The 17,904-nt window shown below is 40.3% G+C and overlaps 1 protein-coding gene across 2 annotated transcripts in view; it reads right to left on the bottom strand.

The window, feature by feature from the left end:
- Positions 1-17,904, bottom strand: part of NSMCE2 (NSE2 (MMS21) homolog, SMC5-SMC6 complex SUMO ligase) — a 204,575-nt gene that overhangs the window by 155,060 nt on the left and 31,611 nt on the right. For both annotated transcript variants that reach the window (XM_037501844.2, XM_054691985.1), the window contains exon 3: positions 6,349-6,455. In XM_037501844.2, the coding sequence (XP_037357741.2) occupies positions 6,349-6,455 (107 nt within the window). The remainder of the gene's footprint in view (positions 1-6,348; positions 6,456-17,904) is intronic.

Below are 17,904 nucleotides of genomic sequence, written 5' to 3' on the forward strand. Positions count from 1 at the left end.
GTTTGCTTTAAATGGCATCTCTGATACCAAGTAATCACTGTGTGTTTCTAGAAACTCTTGCTTCTTTCTTTTCACTGTTGGAATGCATCTGCCGTCTTTTTCAAAGGTCTGGTCCTTTCCGGGTTTTCCACACAGAAACACCCCTTAGGCTCATTTTGTTCCCTGGGTGCAACTAAACTCTACCATAAGCACACTGCCAGGCCTACATCTTATCCACATCTGTAAAATAAAGGGGTTGAGAGAGTAGGGAAGTACTTCCCAAAAGGGGCCCTAGGAAATATCAGTCCTTTCCCCAAAGAGGTCTTCTAGAGAAATAACTTTAGGATATCACTAAAAATGCCCCTCCTTGGAGAATCATAATGCATAAAAAGCATTTTAAAGGCTTTCCAGTCTTTAAGGAGATCCTTTTAATCAAGCACTCCCCAAACTTATTTGACCACAAAATCCTTTTTTCCTATTCTACTTATTCACATCCTGAGTAATTAGTATAATGGAGCAAACTTTGAAAATGCTGCACAGAGTAGCAGCAATGGAGTAAACAAAGTAGCTTAACTCAAATGTTAACTCCTACCTTACAAGGTAGCCCATAAGATTTCAGGTTCAAGTAGAGGATGTTAAGGTACCTTTGAAGTAAGATTTACAAATGGCAAAGCTTGCCAACTGATGAAGGGTGAAGGGTGAGGAGGCATAGGAAAGTGATATGTCAAATATACACCATGGAATATTACTCAGCATTCAAAAATGATAAACACATGCAATTTGCAGCAACATGGATGGCGCTGGAAGGGATCATGCTCAGCGAAATAAGCCAGAAAGAAAAAGAAAAATACCGGATGGTCTCACTCACAGCAGGAATCTAGAAAACTTAAATAAGGGACCAGGAAAAAGAATAACTATAAGAAAGTGAAAATCAAAATCAACAAACAACTATGAACCAGAGATACTCTATGGGAGGTGGGGGGCGGGCAGGGGATGGATTGGGGTCAAAATAAGGGGGTTGCAATTGTATGGGGAATATAAAAATAAAATTTATTATTGAAAAAAAAAAACATTCTAACCTCATTGCATAATGACAAGGCTGAGGTAAGCGATACCTTTGACCCACCTCATTCTTTATTATACCTAAGATTGCACTGGTTTCAACAGCTTTCGGGAGGTATATTTCCACTCTTCTAACTTTCAACATATTAGCTTTAAAAGGCAGATTAAATGTGCAGGTTTGCCAATCAAATAAAAACCACAGCACACAGGGTCTATCCATGAACAGCTTTATAAGAAAAGCCACAAATGGGTCTATCTGGCCCCTAAACGCTCCTGCTAAGTTAGAAGAAAAATCTCTCTCTCCAGGCTTTTGGTAGGATTGTTATAAAACACTAGCTTAAAAAACAAAAACAAGTATGTGGCAGCCATCCAATTGAAATGCTTTAAAATCTTACATAATCTATGAGATACAGAGCGAGAATAGAAGAAACTGAAGAAAACACAAATGCTCTAGATTTTCCAGTAAATTAACATGCTGAAGCAGCACAGACTAAAAACAACATGGAGGTAAAGCCTGCCAATTCTTTTAAGATTTAAAGCTTATTAAAGTAAAATTAAATAACTAATTATCATGATTAAAACAAAACAAAACACTGCAGTATGTGTTTCTCAAGCTCTGGTTACTTTGCTAAACTCCAAGACTAGAACGCTCATCAAAAAGCACAGAAGATGTATATTTTATCACTGACAGCTAATAATACGTGAAACTAATCTGAACCTGTTTAGCCATTTATCATTTAATTTTATGGCTCCATCCCCTTTTTTTTTTTACTATGAGAACTAAAGTTATAAAAAAGTTGCAAGGACCACCCCCATAATAATGGTTGGAGTTTTTATCATCTTTTATTTGAAAAACCACACACCTGAAGATGGATATGAAGCCCATAAGATGGGACTGCAGGTTTAATTTTAAACCATCACATAAACACAGAATCAGAAATACACAGACCGCCATTGTTCATTCACTGCAAGATAAAAAGTTGGTTTCAAGAGGGATGACCCCTGTTTGACTAGTGAACTGCTTGAAAAGCAGAATAGCAGTAATAAAAGTCTTCTTAAATCAACTGCTGTCAAGACGTGTATTACTAAGTAGAGTTCCCGGCATGCGCAGTGGGCGTTCAGAGCTGAATGAATAATCATTGACTGGCCTTAGGCCATTACTCAACTACTCTATATACTTAAACTTTCTATACAGAAAAGTAGGCCTTCTCTGGCTTACTTTTCTAAAATTAAGCTTTGATTGATCAAAGCATTCTGAAACTCTGCCACGAGACAATCAGAAAGAAGATGCTTACATTTCATGCAAAGGTCACACCGACCAAGAAGTCAGATGTCACAATCCCCATGCTGAGTCTCCTTTGACTTTCCCCTTAGATTTAATATCACTTCCTCGAGAAGGAGTCCTCCATGCCCCCAGCAGATAGTATGCCCTCTGAACACGGTTTTCCCTTTGTGGTACACACATGCCATATGATCGTTAAATTGCACCTGTTTCTCTCCTCACTAAAGTGTGTCTCCCTCTCCAACCTGGACATCCCAAAGGTAAGGGTCATGTGGGCTTTGTTGATTGACCTCCTACTTGTCGCATCTAGAAACACCAGGCACACTACCAGTAAATACTTACTAAATGAACATTTCAGAACAAAAAGCCAGCACATTGCACTATTCAATGTACTCAAAAAATAAAGCTAGATATGCAGGGGAGGGACATTAAGTCATCAAAAGTCTCATATTTAGAACATCACTCTGTTCTCAACATGAAGCTGAGAAAGAGCTTTTCTCTGGTAGTAACAGTGATAAAGGAAATAACTGCCCATCACATGTTTGTGTGCATTTTACCAGTTTCAAAACACTTTCATCACATGTGCGGTCTCATGAGTGAAAGTCTCCAAAGGTCCATACAGAGCTCTTTGTGGTTCCATACAAATGTCTTAAAGTGTTGCAACAGGTATAGAAGCCATTGCTCCTGAAAAGGTTTATAAAAGACTTGCAGGCTATTGGGCAATTGTTTCAGAGCTCACTGCATAATATTCCCTCTACAAACTAGTTGTAGCAGTCTTAATTTTTTTTCAAAGTTTCAGAACACTGGAATAAATACTGATTCCAAATAAAATCTTCAGGCATTGTAAATACAGTAGCTCTGTTTTCTCAAAGGACAAAGAAAGGCAATCTGAGAGCTTTGGCTGGAAGCAGTAGGACTTCCCAGGGCTTGTTGGTAAACTGACCAACACCTCTAATATTCCACCTCTAAAGTTAACTGCTAAAACGTTTTCAGAGGTGTATGGCCTTTATAATTCTGCAAAGGTGAGAACAGGGGAGAGCAACTTAATTAAAAATAAACTAATGCATTTTCCTTAAATTTTTTCCTAGCTTACAACGGCTATATAGCTATTCATAAGCAGAGACACCACAGGGTGGCTGAGAACCTGGGTAAATGTCACAGGGAGGGAAGTACAGCCACTCTGAAGGTCTACGACAGCGCAAAAACTAAATGGGTTCCTATTACCTGCACTCTTTTTAGTAATTTGACTTAAAACAATTTCTTTGTTTTAGAGATTATGAACACCTCACACTGTAACTTTAACTAGCTTATATCTAATCCTATAAGGTTCTTGAATTCCAGAGTAGGACAGGTCAAAGCCAATAAAAGTTTTATTTCAAAGTCTTGAAATCCAGTGAGCAAAGCAAAGTACTTGTTTTTAAGAGAGCTCTTGCTCCACCTTTCGAAGGAATATGTTTGGAAATATGGATTTGCAAAACATATTATCTTATAGCGCCATCAGCTTTTATGAATGTCAAAGTGTTCTGATACACAGTGTCTAGTCTGATTCATACAATAACCTTGTGAAACAGGCAGTTCAAGAATTTTATAGATGGGAATCCTGAGTTTTCAAAAGGTTAAAATTTTTAATCCAGGATCATAATTAAGAAAGTAGGAATAGGGTTGGAAAGTTTCTGATCCCTAGACCATTTCTATTTCCTAACAACTGCATCATCCTAGTCCCTCTCAAGGACTATCCCCCAGCAAAACAAGCAATAAGACAGCAGTGTCTGTAACCTCAAGGTTGTAAAGATCACAAAGGATATAATAAGGGGCAAAACATTTCCTCCAAAGTCATGGTTATATCCACACTGTGTCCCTACATAGTTTCGGGTCCTAGAAATGTCATAAAATGATGATTTGCTACTGCTGGTCTTACATCAGCCATACATATACAACACAACTTTGCATCAGAAAACATGTTGTCTTCTCCAATGCTTCCTGATAAGCAATAGGATCACTAAATCCAAGTTGTTCCATAATCTAGAGTGAGGTTAGGGCTAAAAAGAATGATAAACTTAAAATATAACCTTTCCCCCTTTGTAGGGTGGGGTTGTGGGGCGAGGCCAGAAGATGAAAGAAATGCTGGTAACTACTGAACGTGGATGAGGGTGAGGGTTTCCTTGTCTTTGACCTTTTTTTAATGAGTGACTCAGTTTGTTGAAAGGTTAAGAGTTCAATTCTTCATGTAAAAAATAGCTGCAGTGTCTGTGAATATTAACATTTAATAGGGAAAAAGTTCACATTAAGTTCTGTAACTCCACAAATCTAGATTTTTATCTAGAATAATGTACACTGTACAGTTGCACAGCATCAAATTTGAAGACAGAAAGGCCTCTCCAATAACTTCCATAGAAGAAGTGTTAAAGTAAGACTGATCTATATAATGGGCCCAACTCTCATCTATCTGGCAAACTTCATTCTTAAAGTCATCTTTGTTCTTTTCAGTCTTTGATTTTCAACACTGGATATTCATTAGTACATAGTTTTTTTTTTTTAAATACTGGTGCCCCAGTCTTGCTCCAGATCAGGGAAGTGGGATTCTCTTAGAGTAGGCACTGGCTGGTTGTAGGGAGTCAGCTAGAGCTGAAAGCCTCTAGCCTAAGCATTTTCTAATGCCCCAACACGTCAGTTTGCTATTTTCCTGTGGATGAGATATGCACAGCACTCATCAACTGGATAAGCTGAGTGAGTTTGTTACTTAGAAGATATTAAGTAGATATTAAGTCACTCAGAGATACACACTTAATACTAAAAAGAAAATATATATATATATATTTTTGGAATTGGATGCTTTTTTTTTAAATTTTATTTAAATTTTATTTTTATATTCCCCATACAATTACAACCCCCTTATTTTGACCCCAAGCCCTCCTTTCCCCGCCCCCCACCCCCCATAGAGTGTCTCTGGTTCTTAGTTGTTTGTTGATTTTGATATTTTCTTTCTTATAGTTATTCTTTTTCCTGGTCCCTTATTTAAGTTTTCTAGATTCCTGCTATGAGTGAGACCATCCGGTATTTTTCTTAAAAAGAAAAAATATTAAAAAAAAAAAAAAAAAAAAGACCTGTACTACTCTAAAATGAAACAGAAAAAACTTAATGTAACTGTGGACCTATAATTATGCAGTGCTCACTCAAGTTGGCTAAGTATTAAACCCTGTTTTAATATTTACCTTCCCCTGAATAGTAGCCAATCTTGTAATATATTAGATTTTTAGAACTTTCCCATAGATATAAGAAAGAAAAGTCAAATAAAGAAACCGGAAGTACAAGACATGCTATTACACAGGTATATGAAATGGGCTCAAAGGGGAGTTTCCACTGCTTGGAGGACAAAGGACTTCTCAGAAACATGACTGCAATCTCAGAGCACATGTCTTACTCAACACAGTCGTGCTGAAAAGGATGTTGCTATGTTCCCACCTTGGCTGCCTGACGCGTGGTTCCTGTGACAGCTGGAGTCAACAAAGATAAGTTTGGCTTCTGGAAAAACCTAAATGCCAACCTTTATTTTTAAACTTGCTCTAAAACGCTGCCCTATTATCTGATTCCAGTGAATTCTGCAAAAGATGCATGTTAGTTAAACTGGAGCGTGAGTAAGGAAACCTAGTCTACAGAGTGTACTTATGCAAATATAATAACAAAAACAAGTTCTGTGCAATTTTTAGCATTTTATGAAAGTCTCACATTGGAAAGGAGGCTTAAACTAACATCTTCAATATAAAAAATGCAAGAAAACCTAAAATAGATGTAATATCCTAATTAAAACTTAGGTGGCCTAGTTGGGAAAATATTTAAGAATATTTAAGATTCCTTCTGTGAACTTCCTGATTAAGAAGACATGAATAGCTGCTATAGTAAGGATAAGGAAATATTAAAAGTTAGAGGAGAATTCTGATTTTGCGTTTCTATTTCTGAGTCAGTGAGTTGTAAACAAATATAACCAGCTGAATAGTGTAAACTTACATGAGTTACCGCAAACTTACATGATTTATCGCAGACTGAACAGCCTTTACATAATGGTTTAGTTCCCGATCCATCATAGCAAATTCAATCATTGCCTTGTCCATACTGTATTCACTACTCACTTCAGCTAAAAGAAAAAGAAAGTAATTATTACTTTCCACTTAGAATGTCATATCTGGAAAGAGCTATACCAATAGAATCGGTATTAGTCAGTGGTCTACACGATTTCCTAACGGTATCATACACATTTTTGAAAACTTCTTCAAACATATGCCAGTTTCATTCAAAGTTCTAAACTGGGCAACTATTTGTATGATCTTCAATCAATCACCACACTCCTGTCAGCCTCAGTTCCCTCATCCATTAAACCAGTTCTCTCATTTATCTGCACACCGGGCCTCAGAGGATTATTAAAGACCAAGTAAGATTTCACCCTCTCGTAGGTTCGGTTATGCGGACCAGCCCTCCTACTGAAAATAACTAAGAAGAACTGGATAACTTGGGGCGGGGGGGGAAGGAAACCTTCTTGAAAACAAATGAGTCACTGGACAGTGAGAAACAACAACCAGGGTAAACTCTAGGAAAAACTGAAAAGAGAATCGGCAACAAAATCACCTGGAAGCCCCTCCTCACTACAAATATACCCTGGCAGTAACCCACCCGCTTCCTCCAGAGCGGGGGAGGTTGATCTTAGCCACTGAGCAGAACTGAGATCCCTCAGGGAGAAAAAACAGACTGAAAGACTGGCCACAAGTCAGCCCCCCTGGGTCTCCAGTCTGGGTCCCTCTTACCTCAGTGGTCCCAAGAACATAGGTTCTGAGGTGGTCTCACACTGACGATACCCAAAGTCCTCCCTCGCTCCCCTCTGCAGAAGACACTTCCTCTAAAGTCTGAAATAATCCCTACAAGTAATTGTTAAGGCCTAAAATAGCACCTACAAGTAATGGTTAAGCAGATTACTAAAGAGGGAGGTGGGAAGGGGGGGAGCGACAAAAATAAAAACAACCAAAAAGCTTTACAGACCTTAAGAAAACAAGTCACCAAGAGTGAGAATCAGCAGATGATCCAGGAGGGTTTCGTATCTGTCAGTCAGAATATGAAGCAACTATGCTAATTATGTTAAAAAAAATTAAAATACCCCCAGGGTATTCGATTTATAAAAAGTGACTAGCTGACTGGAGAAACAAGCTAATGTTCTTAAAGTGCTTTTACAATGTTTTCTTCAAGCTCTAAAAATTTAACACATGAGGAAAAGATAAAGAACACAGGATGATGGAAACTTTAACGTTAAAAAAACCAAAACTGTCTGGAATATCTCAATATCACTTTTTTCTTGTTGAGGAAAGGAACGAGGACAGTATTGAAAGACAAAATTTGTATTTACCCCCCCAAAATTAAATACCTTTTAAACAAAATGGTACGTGACAAAGATCTAAAAGAATCATCCAATTAATAAAATCATTAGACAGTCAATCACAGCTCCATGTTCTAGAACCATCTTGATATCAACAAAGGCGACATGCTGCTGAGCTGCTGCTGTGCCGGCGTGTATCTGTTGCTACACTGACAGCTACTGTTTGTTAAAATTCTATTAATTTCTTGATGTTCAGGAAGAGAATCTTAATTATTTTTTTGTTGACCATATAAGCCTGCCTTTTATTCGTCTCTTCTTTTATTCCCATCCCCTTCTCATATGTCCCCTTGTCCCTTTCTCCTTTCTCATCTCCCTCTTAACCTCAGAAGCCTCACATTTATTAACATTGCTAGTTTTTGCAAGTGTTTTAATTTGTCAAGTCATCCATTATGTAAATTCCAGTATCTGTCTCTGTCATTGCAACTTGCTTTACTAGTTCCCCGGAGCTCCCTCCATTTTGCCATAAATGCTTGCATTTCACCTTTCCTTGAACTGTCTTTTACTGTTCAGGAAAAAATGTTAAACAATTTGTATCCTAAAATGATTGCTTGCCATTTATATATATTGCCTGCCATTTTTCTATCATTTTAGCAAAATGGTTATATTTTAGTAAAAAATGATTAGGAGTTTTGGAGCAAACCTGTAATTTAATTTGTTTTCCACTAAAATAAATTAAAAAATAGACCCCTGGCTTCACATAAGCCTTATTATCTAGCTACAAGGGAAAAAAATCATGATCGGTTTTTCATTTTTATTTTTTTCTGGTGGAAACAGTTCATTTTATGGATACTAGATTATGATACTGAAACTGGTCAAAGAAGTGGATAAAGACTAAGAGCAAAAACTAAGTGAAGACTAAAAGTATACCCTTTTCCCAAAAATCCAACAGTTAGAGACATCCTCAAACTCACAGAAACCCACTCAAGGATCTATGAGGCAAAAACTTGGAGTGCAAGAAATGAAGTTTTTGTTAAGGTTTCAATCAATGAGAAGTGCTATTATGTCAGCAATCTCCTTCTGGGATTAAATGAGTTAATTTTGGAAAGTACAGAGAAATGTGTCTTTGACACTATCAACGTTACTGAAGAGTTTAACAAAATAAAATAATTAGGATGACATTCTCATGATCAAGAGCTCATGAATGCAGGGAAGACTTGAACCAGGCAGTCATTTCAAATACAAGGAGAGCTTCAAATACAGGGAGAGCTTCCCTGCAAAGAAGAAGATGCAAGATGGCTGGATCAGAAATTGATGGTGGGAAGCCTGAGGGGGACTCTGGAGGTCCAGGGAGGCTGACAGGCAGCCTCAGCCAAGGGTCCAGGGCCCTCTGATGTGGGAACAAGCTAAAGAATTAAGTGATGAATAGCACGGCCTGAGGCAAGCAAGGGAAAACACCAGAAGAGATCCCCAAGCTAGTCCTGAAAAGAACTGAGGCTCGCACCACACCTGGGATGCGATGCCGACACAGATAAACTCGGGCTATAGTCAGTGTCGCTGCAGCAAAGGGCTGGAGAGACCAGAGACTGAGACAAGAACGTGAGAGACGCCCATGTTAGCACCTGGAAGGCTGGTGGGGGCGGCGGGGGGGGGGGTAGGGACACTCAGATTCAAGCAGCTACTTTAAGACTATTTTTGTGATTGTTTTTGTTTGTTTTTCTTGCTCACATATCCCTATTGCCATAACTACCCCTTTTTAAAAGAGAGGTTTGTGTTCAGAAATACCAGGATTGGAAGGTACAGCCTGTCATGTTCCACTAAAGATTTAAGGTGTGGAAAGAAGAGGGTACAGAGGTCAATACATCCCTGAAGGGGGGAGAGCAAACACAGACAGTTGTCTGTAGACCACAAAGTGGGTGGGGAGGGGCAGGATTTAGTTTGGTCTGGATCTCTAGGAGGGGGTTTTCAGGGAAGAGTAAGAGAATTCAGATAGTGGGACTATATACTGTGGACTGAAGGAGCAGGGAGCCTCTTGGGGTCCAACAAAGAATCACAGCGACTCTCCTTCAATATTCTTAAACGACCATTATTTCATAAATCTGAAAATCAGAATTTCAACAAACTGCAAACTGGCCTACCACAGGTATTCAAATGATTTAAATGGAAAGAAGACAAGTGAGAAACACATTTGCCTATTATATTTTTATCATCCCTTCTCCATATGAAAAAGGATGGCACTGGCAAATGGGGTGGGGTGAGGGGGATGCAGATAAAAGATGTTAAAATTCACACAATCACAAATCCAGAGAGGAAAGTGCTATGTACCACATCTCTGCAAGCCTGGAAGGAGACTGATGCAGATGATAAAGCATGAAAAATAAAGGCAATGATTAAAAAATATATATACCATATATATTATTTATATAATATATATAATAATAACAACAGCGGCAGCTAACAATGCAAACTTTCTGAAGTGCCAAGTCAGTACTGAGCACACCTGATTGATACTACACCCCATAGCAACATTAAGAGATAAAAGAGTTTTGTCTCCACTTCATATTTGAGAAAACTGAAGCCATAACTAGTTAAAGTAAATTGTTCAAGATCACAAAAGGAGCAAGTGAGTGGCAGAGCCAGGCTTCCCACGCAGGCTTTCTAACTGGTTTGTACACTTGCCCACCTGTGCAAAAAGGTGCTTCAACTCCTCCAATGAATATCCAGGGAACAGTGGGCAGAGCAAGTCAAAGCCCCTGAATTTCATCTCAGCCCGCTTCTGGTATGTTCTAAGCAGGACACTGGTCAATGCCACTCAAAGACTATCAGGCCTATTCTTGAAAAAACTTTGCCAAACTCCTTAAGTAAACTAATAACAAAAAAGGACTCAGTCCCTGGTCCTTTAAGAAATTACTAAGTGTTAACATTTGTGAAGAGAGTGACCATTCACAGTAGAAAGGGCAAAAATCGGAGGGGCCATAGAAGCAGCCAGGTCACCCACTGAATGCCAAGCGAACAACGAAGATAACACTACCTACTGAGGGATCAAACCTGTACTAGGTAAGGGTACTGGCAGCAACTGAGATGAAAACAGTAGCTAGGAACTCACAACTAGGCAAGCAAACAAAAGCCAGCAGTAGGGAATGGTCAAGGGTCCTGTAAGGCTTCGTGGGGCAGAGATATTGGAGGCCAACGTCAAAACCATTTCCATTACCCACACCTTGGACTGCCCTTCTCCAGCCGAGCAGGGCCTGGGGAGGCTAGGAATATCAATGAATATTATATTACATTTCTTTGATGTGTCCTTCGATGAACATTTATTTATTATGGAAACTCTTGCTTGTGTCAATCAAATGAACCTAAAAGCAGGACTTGAACAATCATTTATAAGCCAATAAATCTGTGGGGAAGTGTCACGGAGTGAACTCAGTGACCCGTGAGACCTGCGGAACACATCTGGCATGCTCATTGAGAAGCTCTTGCAAGAAGTTAGTACAACAGCTAGCTGAAAGTTGTGCCCCCATCCCCTGCTCCAGCAAATCAGTCCCCAGGGCACAGATAATCCCTGACATTATGAAAGGCTAACTGTTTCTGTAAGGCTTCCAGTACCAGAGCTGTCCTCGTACATCTCTGCCTGTCTGTACCGGTGAGCCTGGTCATAAACACTGCAAAACTGCTAACAGCATCTCAGGAACCTTCAAAGTGTTTATTTGGACCAGGAAGGGCCATAGAAATACTCATCCTTTACAGATGGCTTCTGTTTTGTTTTGTTTTTCTGTTTCCTGTTCAGTGGCAAAACCTACAAAAATGAAAATCACTGAAGGAGGGTTTCTTTTCAAACTAAAGGGCACTGATACTTATATAATATAAAAAGGGTCTAAGTGGATGCCGTTGACCTACATGATATTCCTAAAGTCAGGCAAGCCTCTAATTAAGCAATCTAAGTGGCCACGCTCTCCATTAGCTACTGCTACTTGATGTCGAAACACTAGTTGCAGTATTATTACTATGCTCTCTTTCTGAAATTTTAAATTGGCATTAAAGCTACATGATCAGTAGAACACAAAGAAGTGGTGACTTAGTATTGTCATCCAATTCCACTCAAAGCAAAATGCATGAGACTTCCGATGAGAAGAAAGAATATGACGAGGCAGGAGCAAGTCTGAAGTCAAACAGTGATGATCAGCGCCCGCTGTCTTGACCATGAAAGACGGGGAATGAGAAGACTGACGCGGGAGAAGAAGAGAGGAGACGAACCAGTTATTTTTACAGATGTGGATCCTGTAAGACAAATTCCAGTCCTCTCTCTGTGTGTGCCTAAAAGATGAGGTAGCAAACCTGTCGCAGTATGGCAACTGCCACTACATAGTGTGGCACGGATGCAGGAGAGTTCATCCGGGGTGAGTCCCCACATTGCTTAGGCCTAACCATACCTTATTTGCTGGACATAATGCCATTTTCTTGATTATGGTTCCCCCAATCTAAGCTGTCCGGGTCAACAAACCAGTCAAGCTTTCATTCCAGTGACAGTTCAGCACAAGTGGAGGGTAAATGAGAAAGGCCCTTAGTATTCCACACGAGGTTCCTCCCTGTGGCTGCAGTGGAAGGCATGCATTAGAAAGAAATTCTGCCCTCTAGCCGGCCCTGAGATTTGGGGAGTGCAGCTGAAACAGGTGTGTGTGAGGTGGTGGTGGGGGGAAGGAGAGGGTGGGAAACAGTACCCACAGCCAACTAAGTTCCCCCCTCATCTCCAGGTCCTGAGTAGAACTGTCTTTCATTAAACATACATGAAAATGAAGACTTTTCTTTCTCTCTCCCCCAGCAAGTCTACACACATCTCTCTGCAATCTCTAAACACTCCCACATCTTTTTGCTTTGCTCAGCTGTTCCCTATGACCTCAGCCACAAGGTCCCGAATCCTCCCTAATCTCCTGAGTAGGACCAAATGCTTCATGTCTTATGGGTCCATAAAACTCCTTTACTTTTATAACCAGGACAATGTGTCCATATGTAGGGAGCCACACCCTCAAGACAAACTTCACCTGCTTATCCCCTCTAACTTTCTGTCCCTGGTTACATAGCACAGCTTTGACCCACAGCCAAGCCGTTTCCTGAAATTTTGTCCTAAACCAATAAAAATTGCAGAATCAGGTGTTTTTTGTTCTACAAGTCATGTGCATGCATGTCTGAATAGGAACAATACCAATTATAGGAGTTGATTAAATTCAACTCTGTGCATTTTACTAGTAATATACCAGAACAAGACAACGCAGTCATTTAGTGTTCTTACAGGGCTGCTGGCTCCAACTGAATGTGAATCATACACCCAAAAGGATCTGATAAATATTTAATGCCATAAAGTACATATGTCCATTTGGCAAAGAGGAAGGAAGGAAAGAAAACAGGGAACCACCTGATTGTATTTTAAATTTCCTAGAACAGATGGGACATGCAGGAGGGAGATTTTACTTTCTGGAACAAGAAAGGAAGTATTTCCTCATCTTTCTGAATTAAATCTTCATTCTTCTATACTTTGTAAACAAGCAATTTCTTTTTTGGATAAACTCGAGTAAGTGATAGTATAAATCATACCAACTTTTCCTCACAGTGCACACACCCAAAAAAACCCTTTCTCTTCAAAAATATAGCTCCAACTATCTGAGCAGCATATATCCATAGCACACCTACCTCTCTGAGTGGGAGTGTGTGTGTGTGTATGTTTTTCCTGGCAGCTTAGTATTAAGCAACCATTATATATTCATCAGGAGTTGAATTTAATGACTTACTCACTGCTTGAGCAATATTTAATAGAAACTTGGTTACTTCTCACTACACTGTATTTAGTCATAATAATTCCTCCACACAGACATTAGTGCGGTAAAATTAAACTGAATCCACATTATATAACCGCCTCCCACCAGGAATAATAATGAAGTGTGTAACAGGATATGACACAAACTAGTAAGCAACTGGCTTTCATAAATACAGTGACTATGGGGAGATTTTTCATGAAATCCTGACCTTTTATAATCACTTTTCCCACCTAAAAGATTTTCTTAGAACAATACTGTAGGGTAAGGTAAAAGGTATCAGGCCTTTCTGCCCTCCCACCATTAGGATAGATGACGGAACCCTGAGGTCCTGAATGCATGCCTGATGGCGGGCGCCTGGAGTAGGGTGTGGGCATAGGTAGATGGGATTTGACTGGGCTTTTAAGGGCGGCGTCACGGGGACGCCAGCAGAAGCCAAAAGAGAAGCCGAAAGAGAAGCCGAGAAAGAAGCCGAGAAGCAGCAGAAGCCGAGAGAGAAGCAGAGAACGCAGGAGAGCCCAGATAGAGTGAAGACGTGCTGGGGGCCGGGAGGCCTGCCAGCCTCCTGGCCCCCCAGCACCCTTGCCTGCTACACATGTACCGGGTAAATCCCAATAAAAACCTGCAAAAGCCACTGAGGGCTCCAGGACTCTTTTCTCCTTTACCGGGTCTACATGGGATCTTAGAAAACCTGCTCAGTGTCCTATTCCTGTCCATACAAATACAAAAGAGAGAAGTTGTACTTCTCTTGACTCAAAAGTCAGCTCTGGAGTCAGAGTGCATTCAAATCTAGGCTAGCGGTTTGCTAGTGGTCTTTGGCAAATGACTTTTCAGAGTCTCAGTTCCTTCTTCTGTATAATGGGTACAATAACAGTACAATAACTCATAAACCTGCTATGAGGACTCATTGAGTAATGTAGGTAAAATGATCAGCACAGGGCCTGGTCTACAATAAGCACTAACAAAATACTTGTTTTTATAATCACTACAGAATAGGAAACACCACTCTGCAAAATATAATTAGTCTAAATGCTGAACGCTGCCCTTAGAACCAGTGTCAAGTGATCATCATCTCCTTAAACTCTCTCAGCTGTTTTCACTAACTTGCGACCAAAGCACTATGATGAACTCACAAAACTGCAAGATTCAATGAGGTGCTTTATAAAGCCACCCACCCCACCCCACCCCCACTGCCCTATGCAAATGCCCAAACTCACTTACCTAGCAAAAGTTTATTGAGTGCCAGGTAGAGGGGCAAAATACTTTGAAGCAAGAAGGAAGGCTAACACTGCCCAAGGAGGTAGGAAAGGTTTAACAAGTGAGGGGGCAAATGTGAGCTGTGTCTTGAAAGCCAGATGTTCACTAGACAGGGAAGAGGCTGAACAAGTACCCTCAATTCTGCTTCCCAGAAGCTGATTTAGAGTTCAAGTGCTCAAACAAAAACACTGGGAATGAACAGAGGAGAAAGAGCTTTATCTTCACTGAGCCCTGACTATATATAGCAGGCACTTTGGACATACTACTCATCCTATCCTCTGTTACAACAATGTGAATCAGGCATTATTAAACACAATTTCAAGATAAGGAAACTGATGCTCAAAGAGACTGAATCATTTGCCCTGGGTCACCCAGTTAATAAACGATAGAGTTGGAAACTGACCTCAGGTGTCACTTAAAGTTACCATGGAAGGTACATGCTATAGTATCTGAACCATTACAAATAAGCAAAACACTTCATGCCAAAGATATGGAGTGATAAATAATTGGTTCTCAAGCTAAAGGGATTCTCCTAAACATTACTTTCTTTTAAGGGAAAAACAAAGTGACTTACTGATTGGCCTGAAAAGTTCTAGCCCAGAGTAACGGAGCCCATCTTTCATTATACAGATAAACATTTCCCTTGAACAAGTAGTTAACGTTCTATAAACTACTGTGGCAAACATCACTTGAAATACTGCTTGAAATAAATTCTCTGAAGAATTAAATTTGTAAAATCATAGAGTTTCTACTAGTCATCAAAGCACTCGGTACCCAAGGTTTTGGGCAAATGTCACTTAAATGCAAATCTACAGACCTCTTTGGCTTCTTATTATAAGGTCCATCTATCTTTTATTTGATATACATCCTTTTTCTCCTGCCTTCTTGCCCATTTCTTCCTATGAGTCCCTGGTAGACTAGAAAGAAATAGTGAATTCAAGGCAGCAAACAATATTTACAGCAGCATTTCCCAGCCAACATAATTTTGGTGACTGCCATTTCTCTCTGGTCTCCAGGGACTAGGCTGTGTTCAAGTCCTAGCTGCAGTGTGGGGGCTGAGACCCAGAAGGCATAAGGAACAAAGCCAGGCTTTGACTTCTGGTTCAAGATCAAAGCCCTGGCATGAATGAATCTGGGGCAACAAAGACAAAAGGAAGTAAGGCTTAAACCTCAGGTGATTGTGGAGAAAATTAAATAAGAAGATAAATAAAGCATCCAAAACATTTAAACACAGTAGACTTTTAATAAACACAGGCTATTTTACTGTTAGCTATGTGTACTTTGCAATATTCCTTAGTATAAATCTTCCACTTCATTTCAGTTAGTATCAACTGAATACTGAACCACTGAGTCATCTCATGTAAATAAAGCTTATGATAAAAGAAATTAAGCAGATGGTTGAAGAATTCAAACAGTACAATAATGTGGTATCTCTAACCCCTAAACTCCTTCCCCAGAGGTTTGGGAAGACATTCCCAATTCTCGTGAAGTAGTCCATGCTTAGGCATCCTGTTTTTAAAAGAACTGCAGGCCCTCCCTGGTGGCACAGCAGGTTAAGCACAGCGCTGTGGGGCTGTCCGCAGCCTCTGCAACACGGGTTCAATTCTGGCCGGCCAGGGAGATTCCCACATGGCGCGGCAGACCTCTCCTGTCTCGCCCACTGCTCCCCTCAGCAGTGTATTTCATCAGTCTGCCTGTTCTGCTCCCCACTCTGTCTCTGGTGAATCCTCTTGCCCACCCCACCCCCCCCCCGTGCCTCCGCCCTGTATCCCAGCTCTTGTATAAAAATAAATCTTTAAAAAAAAAAAAGAACTGCAGAAAATAAAGTACTGAGAAAGTAGGAGAAATAGAAATGGCGAAACCTAAGGAAAAACTACTCTCAGGAAGCCTCACACTGGAAATCATAGCAATAGTTCCTGTGCCTCTTCTTCAGTCAAGATAATGAATAGAAAGAACAGAAGGTGGCTGCTTCACTTTAACATCAAAATACCCAGCCTAAGGGCAAAATACAACTGAGAAAACCATGTGAACATATCAAAAACACGGCTTAAGAGATGAGGGAATCATCCTTAGCGAAGCTAACAAGAGCAGACAGTGTTAGCGGGAACTTCCATCCACTCCTTGCATGCACCAAGCAAAGGCTGTGCCGGGGCAGCGCCGGGTGCCCCAGAGCAGGCAGTGAATGACAAGAGTACCTGTGTTCACCATGTGAACAGTGTCACTTCTCTCACAACAGTTGACAGATGTCCACACCATACAAAACTACTAGCACTCCCTCTTAGGTCTCTCTGGTCTTTCCCTGTCTGGATGGGAGAGACTGCCCCCTACTGGAGCTCTCATCGGGAGAGTCCTTCCCAAGGGAGCCGATTCAGCACCTCCCCAGCACAGTCCAGGCCATGACGACAGTACATTTGAATTGCTCTTTCACACACATTAAGTTATTTACACCTCCTCACTTCCATCTGGAGTGATTTTATTCTGTGTTTTATATGGTTGAGGACACTGAGGCTCAGAGAGGTTAAGTGATGCCACTGAAGTCACGCCTCAAGATCACAAGTAGGATCTGCAGGCTGATCCTCAGCTCCAGAGCCAATGAAGAGCTTACCTGCCTGACCCCCCAGAGTTGACTCTTCCACATCACAGTCCTTCAAAGAGCTGCAGGACTCTTGAAGGTGGCTATTAAAATCTCCTACCCTGTGAGTCTTTGCTTCTTCAGGATAAATAATGATCATCAAGTTCCTTCAAGTTCCTGCCTTCATTTAAGTATGCTTCATTTACCAGTGTTGCTTTTTAAAGGTGGACTCCAGGTTCACCGATTACAACTATGATAAGACTGTTATTCCATGTGTACCATCGATCATGGGTTGACCTTGTCAATAAATAAACTCAACAGTGGCTAGTATAAAACCAGACTTCTCCCTTCTTCTACTAGGAATTTTTCAATCTATGACTTAAAACTCAATATTGTAGGATTTCATGTTTCTGAAATCTGGCATTCTAATTCAGAAGGTGGAGGCCTGTCTGAATTTCAATGTTACCTAATTATCAAGTAGTCTACCCTACATTTTATGATCCATAGATTTGACACTCTTGCTTCTCTTAGTTTTTATTCAAGAAGACAAGTATTAGCTAACATTTACTGAGTGCTTACTATGCGTCAG

This window comes from Talpa occidentalis, unplaced genomic scaffold (assembly GCF_014898055.3).
Source record: "Talpa occidentalis isolate TD23 unplaced genomic scaffold, MPIMG_talOcc4v2.1, whole genome shotgun sequence".
Taxonomy (NCBI): Eukaryota; Metazoa; Chordata; class Mammalia; order Eulipotyphla; family Talpidae; genus Talpa; species Talpa occidentalis.